Source organism: Podarcis pityusensis, assembly GCF_964106645.2.
Source record: "Podarcis pityusensis genome assembly, chromosome: 7".
NCBI lineage: Eukaryota > Metazoa > Chordata > Lepidosauria > Squamata > Lacertidae > Podarcis > Podarcis pityusensis.
Window position 1 is genome coordinate 79890839 of NC_138031.1, and position 18974 is coordinate 79909812.

Here is an 18974-nt window from a genome sequence, read left to right on the forward strand (position 1 = left end):
TGATTTCCAACAGGAAAATGTCCCGTGTAATGTAGTAATTCACACAAGTGCTTTTCAGCTATGTACATGCATTGTGGTTTAGTGTTGACTACTCTGTTAAACCACAGAGCCTAGGGCTTGCCGATCAGAAGGTTGGCGGTTCGAATCCCCATGACGGGTTGAGCTCCTGTTGCTCGGTCCCAGCTCCTGCCCACCTAGCAGTTCAAAAGCACGTCAAAGTACAAGTAGACATATAAGTACCGCTCCGGCGGGAAGGTAAACGGCATTTCCATGCGCTGCTCTGGTTCGCCAGAAGTGGCTTAGTCATGCTGGCCACATGACCCGGAAGTTGTACACCAGCTCCCTCAGCCAGTAAAGCGATATGAGCAATGCAACCCCAGAGTCGTCCGCGACTGGACTTAACTGTCCAGGGGTCCCTTTACCTTTAATTTATCCCGCACTGCCACCAACTGCAAGTGATTGGATTGTCCCCCCACAATCCCTGGGAAATTAATCACTGGAGTTAAAAAGATTGGGAGTTTTTCATCCCAAATCCAGACAACATTATCGGCAGCCAAAATACAGTTCACAGGCTATGTTTCCAACAAGGGTTTTCAAGTGACTTGATTTGTTTTGGATGCACTGTCCCTGTGAAAACAGCTTTAAGAATTTGATTTTCCCTAAACTGGTTTGCGCCACCGTACTCATCTGTTAAATGCATTGTAGCAGTTTGACTCAGTAGGAGTGAAGCAGAGTATGGCTTAAAAGTCTAGATTCAGTTTTCGGAAACTGCAGAAATGAAGTGAGATAATAGCATGGCTGTAAAGGAAAGCCTTTGGTTTTGGTGGTCTTTATAGCAGGCTTGGTACTAGCCTCAGCTGTGCAACTAAAAGGTTGGGGGAGATTGAAGTTACCTATAAGGAGCAGTTAGCTCGAAGCTCCTGCTATTGGAATATGAGTTATAGGAAATGAAAATCACTGCTGTTTTTATTTTCTATTCCTCTCAGGCAGTACAATGAAAATAATGTTGTATCACTTCTGTGTTTCATTCTCACAATTATGTAGAACAAAAAACAGCGTTTGTATAGTGGTCATCACAATATCTGGTCCATTTGGACCATCAGAAATGCTCATGGGCGAATTCTGATGATGCAGTACTAATTTCTAATGTTCCATGTGGCTTTAATGTGTTTGCCTGCCATCATGCAGCGTATCTGACAGGCCCCTTTATTTTTGTTACAGTCAAAGCTGGTGGAATGAGAATCGTGCAGAAACATCCACATGTCGTAGAAACCAAAGAGGAGAAAGAGAAGGAGCAGGAGGACTGGGAAACTCCTGGCACCAGGTGAAGGCCTTTCCATCATGTGTATTATTATAAATGAGCAAGGCGATTACTCTTTTTCCAGCAAAGCACAGTTGTGGGGAATTGGACAGCTTGGGTGAACACGGAGGCAGCCCTATGGCAAGATCTGCCAAAATGCAACAGATCTCCGTCTCAGCCAAAGATGCAGCCGTGGAACTTGCTCAGCTGGGGCTCAGCTAGCTGAGCTGAGGCTGGTGTGAGTCCCCCAAAAGGGGTGATCTGGGAGCAGGACCAGAGCAGGGGTAGGGCTGGGGACTTAGACTGGCTCTGGTGTAACTTTACGCTAGCTGAACCTACTCTGCCTCCCTTTACGCAAGGTTCTTGTTCATAGCATGGCTCCCTAAATATAATAACACACACTCAACAATCCACATTTATTTGTGCTAATCCAAGTGATTGCTTGACAGTTTTCAATGGCATCTAAAGTGGATGCAAGGTAGAGAATTCAGTAAGAACTGAAAAGAGTTGGAAAAATAGAATTCCTGCTTTGGTGGGGGGGGGGGTGTGTTTGCCTGTTTCTTTTTAAAATCTGTTTTGGCTGCCACTTCTTTTTACCTTTGGGCCAGCCAAGCCAGGTGGTCTATTGAAGATTGAGGTGGGGTTGCAGATATGTAGGGAAAGGGCTGTAGGTAGTTAAACATTTCTTGTATGATCACAGAGCTATTCAGGGGCTTCTTGAAATAGGCTTTAGTGGAAAATGTTCAGGAAGGGAATGAATGGGACCAGTAGCAGCTTATAAACCTCTGGTGATTTCCTCCAGATTCTGAGCATGGAATAACTGCACAAGCAGAGAGTCTCACTTCTCACACGCATCTGCTTGGCCGCAGGTCTTTTCCTGCGTTCCGCTGCTACTTACTCAGTAGAAATTAAAATGGACTTTATTTACTTGTATTTTTTCATGTTTTGCTACATAGAACCATATTGCTGATGGTCAGATAGGCATGGGGGGTGGGAATATGATTTATAAAAAGAAACATCTGATTTCGAAAACGTGCTAATAATGTGTGTGCTATATCCTAAGATTTTTAAAATCTAAAGTTTTACATTTAAACGATTATTCGAAGGTTGACTTTTTAAAAAGACACCCCACCCCATGTTAACTGCCTTCTGTTTTTCAACTGTCCTCATAATCCAGCACTCCCAGCAAAAACTGCAAAACATTTGGCAGGGGCAATTAGAATAAGATCTATTATTTGATTATTGATGTAAAGGTCCAAAATGTATTTTGTATAGTTACCGTATTTTTCGCTCTATAAGACGCATCAGACGACAAAACGCACCTAGTTTTTGGAGGAGGAAAACAAGAAAAAAAATATTCTGAATCTCAGAAGCTAGAACAGCAAGAGGGATCGCTGCGCAGTGAAAGCAGCAATCATTCTTGCTGTTCTGGCTTCTGGGATAGCTGCGCAGCCTGCATTCGCTCCATAAGACGCACACACGCTTCCCCTTACTTTTTAGGAGGGAAAAAGTGAGTCTTATAGAGCAAAAAATACGGTAAGTTTTTACCTCTTATCTTCAGTACATTTTATTTTATTTTATTGCCATGGCTAGTGGCTGATGCAAATAAAAGTTATTCTGATCTGATCTGTTCCAGCACTCTTACAGTGGGCTTCCAGATGCCTGCATGAAAAACTTGGATGGGGCATGAAAACTACACTCCTCCCCCCTCTGCCGTTCATCCCTAGCATAATGGTATTCAGAGGTACCACAGAGGCATGTGGTGTTCTTAATATGATGCAGTGCTTATATAGCTTGCATTTAGTAAGCTTGGCCAAGAGGCTGACCTTTCTTATCAACTGACATTTGCCCAGTGGATAACAGAGGGGGAAAATCAATACAGAAAGTACACATTTAAATGCATATAAAATAAGTACTACGCTCCATGTAAAATAAGTACTAGGTCCATGAATATTATTTTACCCGAATACTTAAGGAGAACGTAACACTGCTGTGCTAGGCTAAATCAAAGATCTATTTAGCGCAGTGCCAACCGGATTTCTTTGTGAACCCCATAAGCAGATCGTGACTACTTTGGCAATAGCTCAGTTGGTTAGAACAGGCATAGGCAAACTCCAGCCCTCCAGATGTTTGGGACTACAATTCCCATTATCGCTAGCTAACAGGACCAGTGGTCAGGGATGATGGGAATTGTAGTCCCAAACATCTGGAGGGCCCGAGTTTGCCTATGCCTGGGTTAGAGCGTAGTGCTGATAACGCCAAGGTGCCAGGTTTGATCACCATATGGGAGCATATTCCTGCATTGCAGGGGGTTGGACTAGATGACCCATGGGGTCCCTCCCAACTCTGTGAGCACAGCAGCCTTTACTGCTGTTAATCGCCAGTGTCTGGTGTTCAGAGGCAAGGTGCCTCTGATCTTGGAGGAAATATATAGCCATCATGACTAGTAGCCATTTGTAGACTTATTGGCCACGCATTGTCTTATCCCTCGTTAAAGCCATCTTTAAATTGGTGGTTCTCACCACTTATTATGGTAACAAATCCCATATTCTAACCATACGCTTAACTGTGTCTTAAGAAGCATTTCCTTTTGCCTGTCTTGAATCTCCCACTGTTCACAATGTGAAACACTTGGAGCGCTTTGGAGGAAAAAACGCTGTAAGTGTACAATTATTTAGGACTATACGCCGGTCGTCCATTTACTGGTCAGGCTGTTCCAGGTAGGTTTGTGCTCCCACGAGCGCCGTCTGTGTTCTGCCCTTGAATCAACAGCGCCTCATGGATAACAGCATAAAGCAAAGAATGAAGATGTAATAAGCCAGTAGGGTACAATTTCTCACATCGACCTCTAGGCAAAGATCATTAAACAAAGCCAAAAGCACAGTCCATATCCAAGTGGAAAGCCAGACTGGCAGGAAGCCAGGAAGCCAATAACGTCCAGGTGTGCCTGAAATTGCAGAGCAACCCCCTACTTTGCAGTTAAAAGGGAATGGTATCGTTTTCTCTTCATTTCAGGTCCTTTGAAATACAGAAACCCAATCAGGAGCAAGGGATACAAGCTAGTAATAAATTTTGAACAAAGATTGATGGTTCTTTCCCCCCCAACATCAAGCCAAGGAGAGGGGTGCAAGCAGAATGTCTATACTGTATGTTTCTAATAGTTGAAAGTCCAGCAATATAGGGAGAACCATATGTTCCCCATTCCTGATCTGCACTTACTGGCAGAAGCTTGGGATTAATCCTGGAATCTTTTGCATGCAATGCGAAGGCACAAGTGTTGTATATTTCTTGAAATCTTCTTATGGCTGCAGCCAGAGACTGGGGTGGCTATTGCACGAAGGGTTGCGTCCAGATCAAGTTAGCTGCTGTTAAGTTCTATTGAACTCAGTGGGACTCTGCATGCAGTGCAATACTGCAAATGGCTACTCAGAAGTAAGTCCCATTGTATTTGTTGGGACAGTAGACCCTAGTAAATACGTTTGGGATCGCAGCCTTAGTCATGACTAACATTTCAAACAGATTCTTTTTTCCAGTTGCCAAAAAACAAATAAATCACACAACAAGGATTTTCTCCTCTCTCTGAACATTGTACACACTCACCGTTTACTTCGGGTGAAACCATGATGTTTTAAGGAATTGTAAGTGTTTGCAAAAAGGAATCTTACTAGGGTAGTCTTGTGGGAATAACCTTTAGAGAATTATTTGTATTAGGTTCTTAGCCAATAGGTAAGTTCCCAGCTAATTAAAGTGGGGAGCCAGAAGATAACCAGCCAAAGATAACAACTGAATTGTTGGCAGAGCAACAAAGGTTAATATATTGGCTTCAAAATAATTCATGGAGAGTGTTGAATGAAGATGTGGTCTAGCCCTGTTCTCTCACTTCTTAGCTGGAACTGAGTTGTAGTCCAAAACATCTGGAAGGCACCAGGTTGGCAAAGATTAGGGTATATATACTTAGTGGAAGTGTCTCCCCACAAGGGCACCTAACCTTCCCCTCTTGGCCCAGTTTGTGTCTATTTGCGGGGCTCAAGATTTGCATGGGGTTGTAAATTTAGGCTTGATTCATAGGAGCGTTCTCCCTTGACATTGAGCAGTAGGCTTCTCGTGGCTTGGGCCTATGCGTTCTGTACAGTCATCCCTCGGAAGTTGAACAGAATTCATTCTGGAAGTCCGTTCGACTTCCCAAATGTTTGGAAACCAAAGCGTGGCTCCCAATTGGCTGCAGGAAGCTCCTGCAGCCAATCGGAAGCCCCGTCGGACATTTGGGTTCCAAAGAACGTTCGCAAACCGGAACGCTCACTTCCGGGTTTGCGGCATTCGGGAGCCAAAACATTCAACTCACAAGGCGTTCAAGATCCAATATACGACTGTACTCAGTTATTATTAGTAGTATATTTATTTACGCCAAGCCATTTCCCCTGACAGGGATCCAACACATAAATGGACTGACGTAGACATTCTAACCTACCCTTCTCCACTGTCTATGCGCAGGATCCTTTTTTAATATGAACTCATGTTCTTTTATATGAGCCCCAACTTATAGTCTGAAGTGCTACACCCCAGACAGACGCATAGTTACCACTGTGGTGAACATTTGATCGTAGGGACAAGGCAGACTGAAGACAGTGTTAATCACACTCCTCTGCTGCATTCGCACTCTGTACTGTGGATGGCAGAATAATTGTGTTGAACTTAACAAATGGTGAGCGAATAAATCCTGAATGTAAGTTAGCATGATTGAGAAACTCATAATGGAGTCCCATCTTAGTTTGTTTATTGACTTTGAACTTGGCCCAGTATATAAAATCCCTAAATAAATATTACAGGTTTTCAGCCTCCGTGTTTCTGATAAAAAATGAAACATTTATGCTATTATTTTAAGAGCTGGTTTTGTGCAGTTGCCTTGCTTCTTCTCACTTTGTTTATTCATTCAGCGCCAGATCCTGGTTTTGATTGGCAGTCGTATGTACGCTGGCTGTTGCTTGGCCGTGTCATATTTATTAAGATGAAGAACTTTAATTAAAACCTTAGATTAGGAATTCCTGAGAGGACAATAGATCATTTTGCAAGATCATTTGTTGTCACAAGTGGTGACATGGGGGGTGGAATATTCTGAGCTATTTAGACTGAAATGATCATAACTGTTGGATTGGGCCTCTGGAGTTGCTTGCGTGAGGCAGGCGTAGAATTACATGCCGACTTGTCTGTCAAAATCTAGAAAGTTAATGCAACAGATACACTTGAAGGACAAACAAGCAGCATTTCTGTTTAATTATTAAAGCCTTTATTAGCTTCTACTTGTGTGCCCCAAGAAATATAGGCAGCAATTAGTTTAGCAAAGAAATATGGGTGGTCTCAAAAGGCATTTTCTTTTCTTTCTTTCTTTCTTTCTTTCTTTCTTTCACAAACAAGATTGTTTGCATTTATTTGATCTGAGCTAGAAAGGAGCTTCCTCAGTGGTGCTATTATCCAAAACTGTGGTTCTTGCTTGTGCATTTATTGCTGCTATAGTTTATCTTCTATATTTCAAAGTCAAAACCGGCTTTAGATAATTGGCTAGGATAAGGACTATGATCGTTTTGAGGCAAATGAAGTATAAAATGAAAGCACGGAACCAGTAGGCTTGCTAGTTTGCACAAACAAAAAGATAAACATGACAAAAGATTGGCGGAGGGGGAAACGCTCGACTCTGAGATCAATTCAGGCTGCGGTGTTTGAAAATCCCATAGTTTATTTGGCTGTGAAATATCCTGCTTCAGTTGATTGAAATGAGTCTTCCATAACCATTGGCTCAGCTACCATTTGGAACTGAGAAAGTGGACTCTGATCCATGAAAGCTTATTCAGGAATAAATTTGTTAGCGTTTACGACGGTGCAAAGCTCCTTGGCTCTGTTCAAGTGTTTGCCCAGACACGTGACATTGTAAACGAGGACAGGACAGGAGCTGGCATGGAAGCGCCACCCACAGTGGGTGTGCCAGTTGTCCTTTAGACCTCCATGAGATTAGTACACAGGTCTTTAGAGAGTTCTTAACCATGTTGACTTCAGGGCGCCTAGAAAACACTTTGGAATGCTCCTAGAAGACTCGCTGCAGTTGGCAGCCCTTGTCTAATCAGGGTTCCGATCACGGGGAGAGTTTCTAGGCATGTTCTACTGTACATGCTTGGAACCATTTACGGACCTGTGTGCTGATCACATTATCATCTAAAGGGCAGCCTATATGCTGGGGGACATTGGAGGCATTGCAGGTGCTGGCAAATTCCTGAACACAACACTTGTTGCAGGAGCAGGCTAATACGGCCATTCCTCTGGGTGGAATGTTTTCTATGAACTTTCCAACTGCACAGACTTTTCTTTTACATTCTTCATCATGCAAGGGCTAGGGTTGGGCAAGAATGTTGGTAAAAAGGAGAACAGAGGAGGAAGAAAGGAACCCTATTGCTACCATAAAGGTAAAGGTACACCTGACCGTTAGGTCCAGTCGTGGACGACTCTGGGGTTGCACTCTCATCTTGCTCTGTAGGCCGAGGGAGCCGGTGTTTGTCCGCAGACAGCTGTGGCCAGCATTTCTAAGCCGCTTCTGGCGAGCCAGAGCAGTGCACAGAAACAGCGTTTACCTTCCCGCCACAGCAGTACCTATTTATCTACTTGCACCTTTGACGTGCTTTCAAACTGCTAGGTGGGCAGGAGCTGGTACCGAACAATGGGAGTTCACCCCGTTGCAGGGGTTCGAACCACTGACCTTCTGATCGGCAAAGTCCTAGGCTCTGTGGTTTAGACCACAGTGCCACCCGCGTCCCACTACCATAGTCAACTGTTAAGCTGCAGAGTACAAATAAATTATTATCAGTGATATTAATACTTGAATGGAGTTCGTGTTTGTGTGTGTGTGTGTGTGTGTTTGCCTTCTCCAGAGAGCTCAGGACTGTATATGTTTGCTAACCTACTTTCCACTCACAATAACGTTATGAAGTAGGTTAGGCTGAGAGAGAGAAACCATCTAAAAATGAACGAGTGAGCGTCATAGCTGAGCAGGGATTTTTATCCCGGTCTCCTGAACTTGAGTCTAGCACTATACCACACTGGGTCTCTGAGGAACATGAACTCTGTGTGTGTGTGAGAGAGAGGGGGGGGTAGGTCATGAGGGCTATTAGTGAAAATGGTTTTAATAGTCCAGAGACCTTCAAGTTCTAGAGTTAAATATTTGATTTTGTACGGAAAGAGGGTAAGAGAATTTTTTTAAAAAATGCAAGCAACCTCCCTAGCATTTTTTCATTGTTCCAGTCTGTTTTTTTATTTTTTTAAATAACAAAATTTAAGCTAGTAACCATTGTAAAAGTTGGTTATGAATCTCTATATCTTGGAATACAAGCTGTCCAGCTTTCTCCCTGTGTCTTTTAAAAAGGGTCCTCCATCTCTTGCTTTACAGTAGATCCAAGTTTAAAGGCATCATCTGCTGCTATCCCATCTAGTTCTCTTTCAGTATTTCTTTCTTTTGTCCGTATTTTTACTCTAGATCGGTTTCAAGGCCTTTGACCCCATGTACCACAGTGTGACTTAGGTTTGTACAGTGGTACCTCGGGTTAAGAACTTAATTCGTTCTGGACATCTGTTCTTAACCTGAAACTGTTCTTAACCTGAAGCACCACTTTAGCTAATGGGGCCTCCTGCTGCCACTGCGCCGCTGGAGCACGATTTCTGTTCTCATCCTGAAGCAAAGTTCTTAACCTGAGGTAATATTTCTGGGTTAGCGGAGTCTGTAACCTGAAGCGTATGTAACCTGAAGCGTATGTAACCTGAGGTACCACGGTATTAAAAATACACACAAAAGCGTGGTCTGAATCTGGCATGCCTTTACTCCAGCAGTTTACACCATTGGATCTTCAGCGTGGTTGGGTCATGACCCACAAGTCGACTGCTCTCGCTAGTGGCATCGTTCTGTTTTTAATTTGGTTTAAAAAGAAGAGGGGAAGTGAGGGGTACAAAAACAGACGTGTTTAAAAAATAAAAAGTGGTGTCCATCTTGGAGCTTGACGTTCAAGGCAAGGTCTAGATCTGAAAAGGTTACTGTTGTGTGGCAGAAATTAAATTCTAACTATTGCAAACACACCTGTTCTCTCTCTCTGTCCTTCTGCCCCAAGGCAGGTTGATAAGTAGTACAAATATTCAAGGTGAACAGAATGCTCCCAGCAACTAAAGGGGATGTAGAACAAGTTGTTCCAGTTGTTCTCTTGATCTGTTTGTTGGTAGCTTTCAAAATGACCTCTCTGCAGTTATCTTGCTTAACCACCCCCAATAGTGACAGAGAGCTTTGAAGGTCAGTGCATTTTTCAGATTTGTCACCCTGTCCATATTCCTTGTGAGTGCTACTGTATTTAAGGAAGGACACCACTGTGCCATACTTCTGCCCATAGCTCCTAAATTACAGGCTTCCACCACCATATTGGATATGCAGATGTTTACAAAGGGAGATATTTGCCCCTGACTTTTGATCTTGCTTCCAGTGGACGGGGCAAAAAAGGGTTTTTAACCGGAGTAAATATTTATTGGGGACGCGGGTGGCGCTGTGGGTTAAACCACAGAGCCTAGGACTTGCCGATCAGAAGGTCGGCGGTTCAAATCCCCGTGACAGGGTGAGCTCCCGTTGCTCGGTCCCTGCTCCTGCCAACCTAGCAGTTCGAAAGCACATCAAAGTGCAAGTAGATAAATAGGTACCGCTCCGGTGGGAAGGTAAACGGTGTTTCCGTGCGCTGCTCTGGTTCGCCAGAAGCGGCTTAGTCATGCTGGCCACATGACCCAGAAGCTGTACGCCGGCTCCCTCGGCCAATAAAGCGAGATGAGCGCCGCAACCCCAGAGTCGTCCACGACTGGATCTAATGGTCAGGGGGTCCCTTTACCTTTACCTAAATATTTCTTTTGGGTTAAATTCAAGTCCTTTTACCTCTTGAATAGTTTAAACTGATACTGAAATGACCCAGGATACTCCTCTTTTTCTCTTTCTAAATGCCACCTTGAGCAAAGAACAGGTTTCGCCCTCAAAGCTTTTTAATTTGATGTCCTGCACTGCAGCAGGTTTTCAAGGCATTCTTGATTAAAAGTAGGCCCTGATACCCTAATCTTACATTGTTGAAGCTTGACAACAAGGTATTCAGGCTATGCTTTGAAAACCTGATATGAAATCGTATCTGCATTCAATCATACATTTAAAAGCGCTCGTTTTTGCTGTTGCTAAAGCAAGCTTGTCTGTTCTGCTTCACTGTAATAGCATGGCGTCTTTACCACATTGTGCTCACTCAACATGATTATGTTTTATACAAATGCCTAGTTCTCACAAATAACAGATGCATTGATAAACCTGTTACTTGATTGTATATCACTTCAGATTGCCAGTGGGGAGTCGCATGGTTGAACGAGCCCCCATACAAAATAAAATAAAAATAAAAATCCCCTATTTTGCATATTGAGGAGGAGGCCCCGGCATCCATTTTTCTGCACGGAGAGAATTTTTCCTATGAACAAGCATTTATTTATGGCATTCCCCAGCTGCAGTCTGAAGTGGCATAGTCGAAAAAGGTTTACCATTTCATCTGCTTTTTTTCTGAAACCCGGGCCAAAGTGATATTTAATTGGTGAACTTGTCAATGTAACAGTCCCATGTAGAATCTGAATTCTGGGAACTGCTTGGTTCAAGCGGTGGCTTCCCAAGAAGGCAGGATTTGAAGTCACGGTTTTATCCTGGCTTGTTTACTCCCAAAGCCCCATGCCATCTAAAATAAGGCAGGTGGTTGCACACATTTTCACACGATTGGCTTAGTTGAAATTATACAACAGAACAATAGCACATGTGCAGATTCCATTTGCGTTCAGAGGTGCTTATACAGTTTCCATCTGATTATGCCCAGTTTATTCATCTGTGTACAACTGGGCATAAAGACTGCATCCTAATTTATAGCAACAGCTTTAATAAATGAAAAGGGTGGAGATGTTTCTGCCCTTAATATTTGCCTTAATTATTTTATTTTATTTTATTTTATTTTATTTTATTTTATTTTGATTTGTATACCGCCCTTCATCAGGGTGAGTCGCAGGATAAAATACAAGGTAAAAACACAAGTAAATAGTTAAAACAACAAAACAACACCCCCCCCCCAAACAATCTTGAAACACTTAGTCCTTCAAGTCACAGTTCAGCGAGTGTTTGTTTAGAAGCACATTTCTGTAAAAATACAGATCTCTCACAAATTTACTGCAAGCTTTTCAGCTACCCAGTGTATGTTTTATACCCAGGGTAGTATCTTTTTCTTATCTTTCTTGCGCAGTGAGAAAAAAACAGATTGTGCAGCCTCCTTTAATGAGACAAATCCCTTAAATGCGTGATCTCATGCCCTCTTGACTCATGCTCCTTTTAAAACACACACATACACAAAACATCACTCACTTTTGGTATGCTGTTGGGTCAGTAAAATTGCTCTGCTACTTGGGATACACACTCTTGTTAAAACACTGTTCTGGTTTGCATGCTCTTTCTTATATCTTCCACATCGCCAGCTGTCTAAAAGGCTCCAAAATTAAAACTCCTTCTGGTCTCCAGTGCAGCTTTACTTGACCACACGGGGGGGGGGGCATATTCAGTTGACATTGGGTAAGTATTGCTTGACTTGCACATATCTTGTTACCAAGATACAGTGGTACCTCAGGTTAAGAACTTAATTCGTTCTGGAGGTCCGTTCTTAACCTGAAACTGTTCTTAACCTGAGGTACCACTTTAGCTAATTGGGCCTCCCGCCGCCGCCACCGTGCGATTTCTGTTCTCATCCTGAAGCAAAGTTCTTAACCCGAGGTACTATTTCTGGGTTAGCGGAGTCTGTAACCTGAAGCATATGTAACCCAAGGTACCACTGTATTTGTTTGGTAAGGCTCTGATCTATAGCTGCTAAGTTCAGCATTCAGCATTGCTTGCTCTGGAAAAAGACCTTTAGCGCATTGCCCTCCCATTTTTGTAATGCTCTCTTGCAGAACCGGATTAAAATGAAAGTTCCATACTTTGTTTTCATTTAAAATATGCTATTTTGGGGGGATACTAACAGTACACTATTCAGAAATTACACAGTCCTTTTCTGAACAACTTACGATCTATTTGAGAGAAACATGAAAAAGGGGGAAGGGGAAGGAGTTGGGTTTTATGTGATGTGTAGGAAAGATGCTGGTGACGTACACAGAGTGGCTTGGGAACGGATTTGCTAAAGTATTAGCAAATGGCCATTACTCAGTGGTTCCAGTTTAATCTACTGGTTTCAGATTCTTCCAGAATGGCCTGTGAATGTTATATAGAGTGAAAAAGTTTTAGTCTGAAGGTCTGTCAAGAAGCCACCAATCAACTGAGTAACTGAGCTCTCCTAGGCTGGAGTTTTCAGCTTTGCATTATTTTTGTAGTAAGGTTGATCATTACTTTCTAGCATATTAAACAAAATTGCCTTCACTTCTTATTTTATGTACGTTTTACTTACCTTTTGCACGTTGTCTTCTGAAACATACCTGAATGAAGATTTGGAAGTGGTAGAAGGAATGATGGTTGGATTTAAGAGTTCTTCAATGTGTTGTCCATACACACCTGTCAATTTCCAGCAATCTCTGAATACTCCACAAACTAAAACTATGAGGTCGTCTTCTTGTTCAGTTTCTTAATTTAAAGGGAACCTGATAAATGTTTTCAAGCTAGATAATCGCTTCTCATCCAAAATAAATATATCCTGTGAAATGTGCATGCTTTGCACTTCCCCCATCAGTATATTAATTACTGTTTTACTTCTTTGAATACTTGAGTTACAATGATAATGGGCAACTTCCGTCACTCTGTATAAGCTATTAGGTCAGGTGTGATTCAGTATTTAAATTGAACTTGAAATATTGTGCTTTGAATGTATAGTGTTAAGAAAAATTATGGCTGCTCAGCTGGAAGAGGAGGCATTACTTTTGTAAAATCCTTTTAAAAGGGGAGGATGGGGAGGTGCTGGGGGAAGAAGCTTTAATTGATGATGCAAATGAAACACTGGTGATTGCTTACCTGCAAAATTGTGTGCCTTACTTTCTTGGGCTCCATGATCACTGCAGATGGTGACAGCAGCCACGTAATTAAAAGATGCCTGCTTCTTGGGAGAAAAGCAATGACAGACCTAGACAGCATCTTAAAAAGCAGAGACATCACCTTGCCAACAAAGGTCCGTATAGTTAAAGCTATGGTTTTCCCAGTAGTGAGGTATGGAAGTGAGAGCTGGACCATAAAGAAGGCTGATCGCCGAAGAATTGATGCTTTTGAATTATGGTGCTGGAGGAGACTCTTGAGAGTCCCATGGACTGCAAGAAGATCAAACCTATCCATTCTGAAGGAAATCAGCCCTGAGTGCTCACTGGAAGGACAGATCCTGAAGCTGAGACTCCAATACTTTGGCCACCTCATGAGAAGAGAAGACTCCCTGGAAAAGATCCTGATGTTGGGAAAGATGGAGGGCACAAGGAGAAGGGGACAACAGAGGACGAGATGGTTGGATAGTGTTCTCGAAGCTACCAGCATGAGTTTGACCAAACTGTGGGAGGCAGTGGAAGACAGGAGTGCCTGACGTGCTCTGGTCCATGGTGTCACGAAGAGTCAGACATGACTAAACAATAACAACAAGTCCTCTCTGTTTTGGAATGTGAATTTCTGCTATCGCACCTTACTGTGGTTAACATCCATCCCATGCAGTTCAGATAGCGTCAATGCTCACTTTAATGGTAACTGTGATTAGGCTCTATATGCCGCTTCAGAATGCAAATGGGTCTCACAAGTTTAAATGACCCTTACATGTAAGAATTAAAATGTCCTTGTGAGTAGCATACCAGCACATCAAAGCGTAGCGGTTCATGGGACAAAGGTTTTGCCAGATAACTCAAGAAGCGGATTTTCCCTTCAGACTGCAAACCAGAGGCTTGATAATATTGAAGACTGAAAGCAGGCACTTCCTTAAAATGGTTTGCCAGGGCACCCTGCAAAAGTCGGTAAGACTTGCACTGCTAGATTAAAAAAAAAAAAATTATAGCGCTGTTACAATTTCATCTAAAGTTCTGGTCATATGAGACTTCCATCAATGAACCTTAAAAGGGCAGTGAGGTTTCTTCCTTTGATCAAAGCAGAAGTTCAAAAGAATTGGTTCAAGCCCAGATAAGCAGGGGGTCAGCTCTGTAAGGTATTGTTATCTTCCAAACCAACATAATTAAAATTGCCTCTTTCACAGTCATGGAATGCTCTGAGGCTCTGTCCAGGATAAGATGAAAACTGACAGGGTAGCACAGTGATATTGGCTTTGAAATGAAAAAATATAATTGCTGCTAATAAGAATAGGATTTCAGGCATCAACCTGGATTAAGTCCTGGCTAGGTAGACAATTGCCTGGCTGCCACTGCCAATTTGCAGTCGTTCATCTTCCTGGGCTTTCTCTTGCATGTTGTTGGGGTGACGGCGGTGGCGGATACTGGCACATAAATGAAAAATCTGCCTCCTACAAGGCAAGTAAGTCGACTTAAACCAAGTCAACCCATTGCCTCATTATTTGCACTGGTTGGCAGTGCCTCTCCTCTCCAAGGTTTTAGGCAGGAGTCTTCCTCTCCACCCACCCAGTCCTGCTTGGAGTTGTCAGGGATTGAACCAGGCAAAGTATGTGTTCTGTACACCCTGCAGCTGAGTCAGTGGACCTAGATGTGAAAAATTCAGTTATCAAGTTCTGGCTGGTCTTGGCTGCAACCTTTTATTTGCAGGTGCCCCTGGCAACTGCCGCCCCTGAATTTTATGAGGTAGTGTGGCATTATTTTCCTATCCATGAGGAGACAGAAGGAGGGCGGGAACCTGACTGGGACACACCCAAGCTTATTTTTCCCAATCCAAAACACAAGGTGTAGCCTTGAGGAGAGCTTTCCTACAGCACCTCTAAAACTGGGGTGGGTTGGGGAGAATAACAGGTTGTGTTGCTTGCATTGCACCAGATTATGGAGGCAGTCTGAAGCAGTAAGAGAGATTCTTGCCAATGCTGAAAAGTGTCAAGATGGGAGCTTCCTCCTTTTTGAGTGGATGGGGCAGGCAGGTATGGAGGACTCCCTGGTCCTGAATGGGGTAACTGTGCCCCTGAAGGACCAGGTGCACAGCCTGGGAGTCATTTTGGACTCACAACTGTCCATGGAGGCGCAGGTCAATTCCGTGTCCAGGGCAGCTGTCTATCAGCTCCATTTGGTACACTGGCTGAGACTCTACCTGCCCGCAGACTTTCTCGCCAGAATGGTGCATTCTCTAGTTATCTCCCGCTTGGACTACTGCAAGGCGCTCTACGTGGGGCTACCTTTGAAGGTGACCCAGAAACTACGGCTAATCCAGAATGCGGCAGCTAGACTGGTGACTGGGAGTGGCCACTGAGACCATATAACACTGGTCCTGAAAGACCTACATTGGCTCCCGGTATATTTCCGAGCAGTTTTGGTGCTGACCTTTAAAGCCCTAAACGGCCTCGGCCAAGTACAGTGGTACCTCGGGTTACAGATGCTTCAGGTTACAGACGCTTCAGGTTACAGACTCCACTAGCCCAGAAATAGTACCTCGGGTTAAGAACTTTGCTTCAGGATGAGAACAGAAATTGCATGGCGGCGGCAGCAGGAGGCCCCATTAGCTAAAGTGGTGCCTCAGGTTAAGAACAGTTTCAGGTTAAGAACAGACCTCAGGAACGAATTAAGTTCCTAACCAGAAGTACCACTGTATACCTGAAGGAGCATCTCCACCCCCATCGTTCAGCCCAGACACTGAGGTCCAGCTCCGAGGGCCTTCTGGCGGTTCCCTCACTGCGAGAAGTGAGGTTACAGGGAACCAGGCAGAAGGCCTTCTCAATAGTGGCACCCGCCCTGTGGAACGCCCTCTCTTCAGGTGTCAAGGAAATAAACAACTATCTGACTTTTAGAAGTCATCTGAAGGCAGCCCTGTTTAGGGAAGTTTTTAATGTTTGATGTTTTGTCGTGTTGGGCAGGGTATATATATGTTGTTGTTGTTGTTGAGCATTTCCCAGGTTGGGTTGGAAGTGAACCCTGTCTGAAATCCTAGAGAGCTATTGTTTGTCAGTGTAGACGATACAGAGCTAGTAGACCCAATGGTAGCTTCTGATGATGAGTGTTTTCTGGGTTGGAACCTAGCAACTCCAATGTAACATGAGAAGCAGCTTCTATAAATAGTGGGAGAATTAGGCACCATAGTACAGTCATACCTTGGTTCGCGAACGCCTTGCAAGTCGAACGTTTTGGCTCCCGGACACCGCAAACCTGGAAGTGAGTGTTCCGGTTTGCGAACATTCTTTGGAACCCGAATGTCCAATGTGGCTACCGATTGGCTGCAGGAGCTTCCTGCAGCCAATCAGAAGCCGTGCCTTGGTTTCTGAATGTTTTGGAAGTTGAACAGACTTCCGGAAGGGATTCCGTTCAACTTCCGAGGTACCACTGTATACTTGTTCACTCTTCACAGACATGCCTATTAAGCCGAAATCATACTGATAAAATAGTGTATTTTGGGCACACAATATACAAGCAAGTGAAGCTTGTTTTTGACAAGGTTCCTTTGAGGCTAAAAAGCTTAGTAGAGTTCAACATAAGGTTAGACATTATGATGGATTATGAGAAAATCCACAATTGTTAGGATAATGTTTCAGTTAGGGAGAGGGTAGATTCCCTTTCAAAACCAGACATGGGAGAAATAGTATTTTGACCCTCTAAGTCTAATTTAAAGAAGTTAGAGCCCAGCCTACAACCTGAACAAAAAACTTCAACAATGCGTTAATAGGCTATATATAAGTTCACACTGCTTTTCTCATGCTCTCTGGGAGAATTATTTAGGCTTTCCCTGTTATCAACCAGCCTCAGTACTCTTCTTAGCTTAACCTAGGTTTTTGGTCACTTAACAATCCTTTTATACCAACAGTTGAGATTTACTGATGGGTTTCCTCCACTCTTTCACTGCACACAATTGAAGTGATGTTTGATTATAAGAGGACGCCACAATAATTAGTATGTAACCAGAAGGGATCAATATTTTATTTTATTTATATTATTAAATTTGTATACCACCCTTCATGTGAAGATCTCAGGGTGGCAGGTTGATTAATTCCATGAAACAGGTGTTTACTGGACGCAGATGGCGCTGTGGTCTAAACCGCTGGGCCTCTTGGGCTTGCCGATCAGAAGGTCAGCTGTTCGAATCCCCGTGACGGGTGAGCTCCCGTTGCTCTGTCCCAGCTCCTGCCAATCTAGCAGTTTGAAAGCACACCAGTGCAAGTAGATAAATAGGTACCACTGCAGCGGGAAGGTAAACGGCGTTTCCGTGAGCTCTGGTTTCCGCCACAGTGTTCTCTTGCGCCAGAAGCGTTTGAGTCATGCTGGCCACATTACCCGGAAAGCTGTCTGTGGACCAACGCCGGCTCCCTCGGCCTGAAAGCGAGATGAGCACTGCAACCTCATAGTCGCCTTTGACTGGACTTAACCATCCAGGGGTCCTTTACCTTTTACTGGCATGCCCTTAAAAATTGTTCCAAAGCATGGACGCAAGGTATTAACAGTCATTCTCCTTCTTCCCACCCCACCCCCATATTCCATTCATGCTAACAGAGCTCACTGGAGTGCATTGAGAAAGTAGGAGCACTGCATGCTTGCTTTGCTCAGACACATTCTAGAATTAAAATAATGGACACATTTACATAACTTGGTGGCAGTAAGACGTTAAGCTAAGATGCCACTCAGCTGGTTAGATGGCTCTCTGCAGATTATTGCTGTTGTCAGCCATTTATGTAATGCCAAACGGCATGCTGCTTTGGAAACAGGAGCTGAAAGTGCGTGTTTTTGAGCAACACTAATCTTCATGTAATCTGCGTAATGTGGCAGATGGTGTGTCTGATTTCCCCCCACCCGCACCCTGTGAATGAAATTAAGACCAATGTACTCTTTCCCCCCACCCCAAAGACTTCTGTCTTTGGTCTAAAAAACTGAAATCCATTTTCCGCGCTTCATTATTTTAACTAGGTAATTCTGTAACGTTTTGGATATAATCCAGTGGTGGCCAAACTCGGCCCTTCAGCTGTTTTGGGACTACAAGTCCCATCACATAACAGGACCAGTGGTTAGGGATGATGGGAATTGTAGTCCCAAAACAGCTGGAGTGCCAAGTTTGGCCACCACTGATAGAATCTCACTGGTGTGCTTCTAAGTGATACCAGGTGTCTTGTTTGTGGCCTTCCTGGAGGCATCTGGTTGGATGCTGTACAAAACAGGATGATGGACTAGGTTAGCCTTTGTTTAGCTCCAGAAGATTCTTCCCATGTTCTAGTGTGGCTTCTCCAGGCAATGGAATTCCAGCTGCTTTTGGACTACAATCAATGGCGGCCGTCATAGTTGTGCTGCCAGGGGCTCATGTAGTCCAAAACATCTGGGAAGGGGCACCAGGTTTTCATGTATGTGTGTATTGCTTTTGGTTATAGTCGTGCACATATACGCTTGTCATTTTGGGTATAGAAGCAAAAGGGGTTGTTGTAGAAACGCAGTATAGATTAAATCTGGTTTGGGATTAGAGGGAAACTGTTTAAAGGGTGAAAAATGGAGAAAGGTCATCAAATGGCACAAT

The 18974-nt window shown here is 43.6% G+C and overlaps 1 protein-coding gene across 1 annotated transcript in view; it reads left to right on the plus strand.

The window, feature by feature from the left end:
* Positions 1–18974, plus strand: part of DAP (death associated protein) — a 35840-nt gene that overhangs the window by 3882 nt on the left and 12984 nt on the right. Inside the window, exon 2 of the mRNA XM_081015078.1 lies at positions 1222–1324. Coding sequence (XP_080871204.1) covers positions 1222–1324 — 103 coding nt within the window. The remainder of the gene's footprint in view (positions 1–1221; positions 1325–18974) is intronic.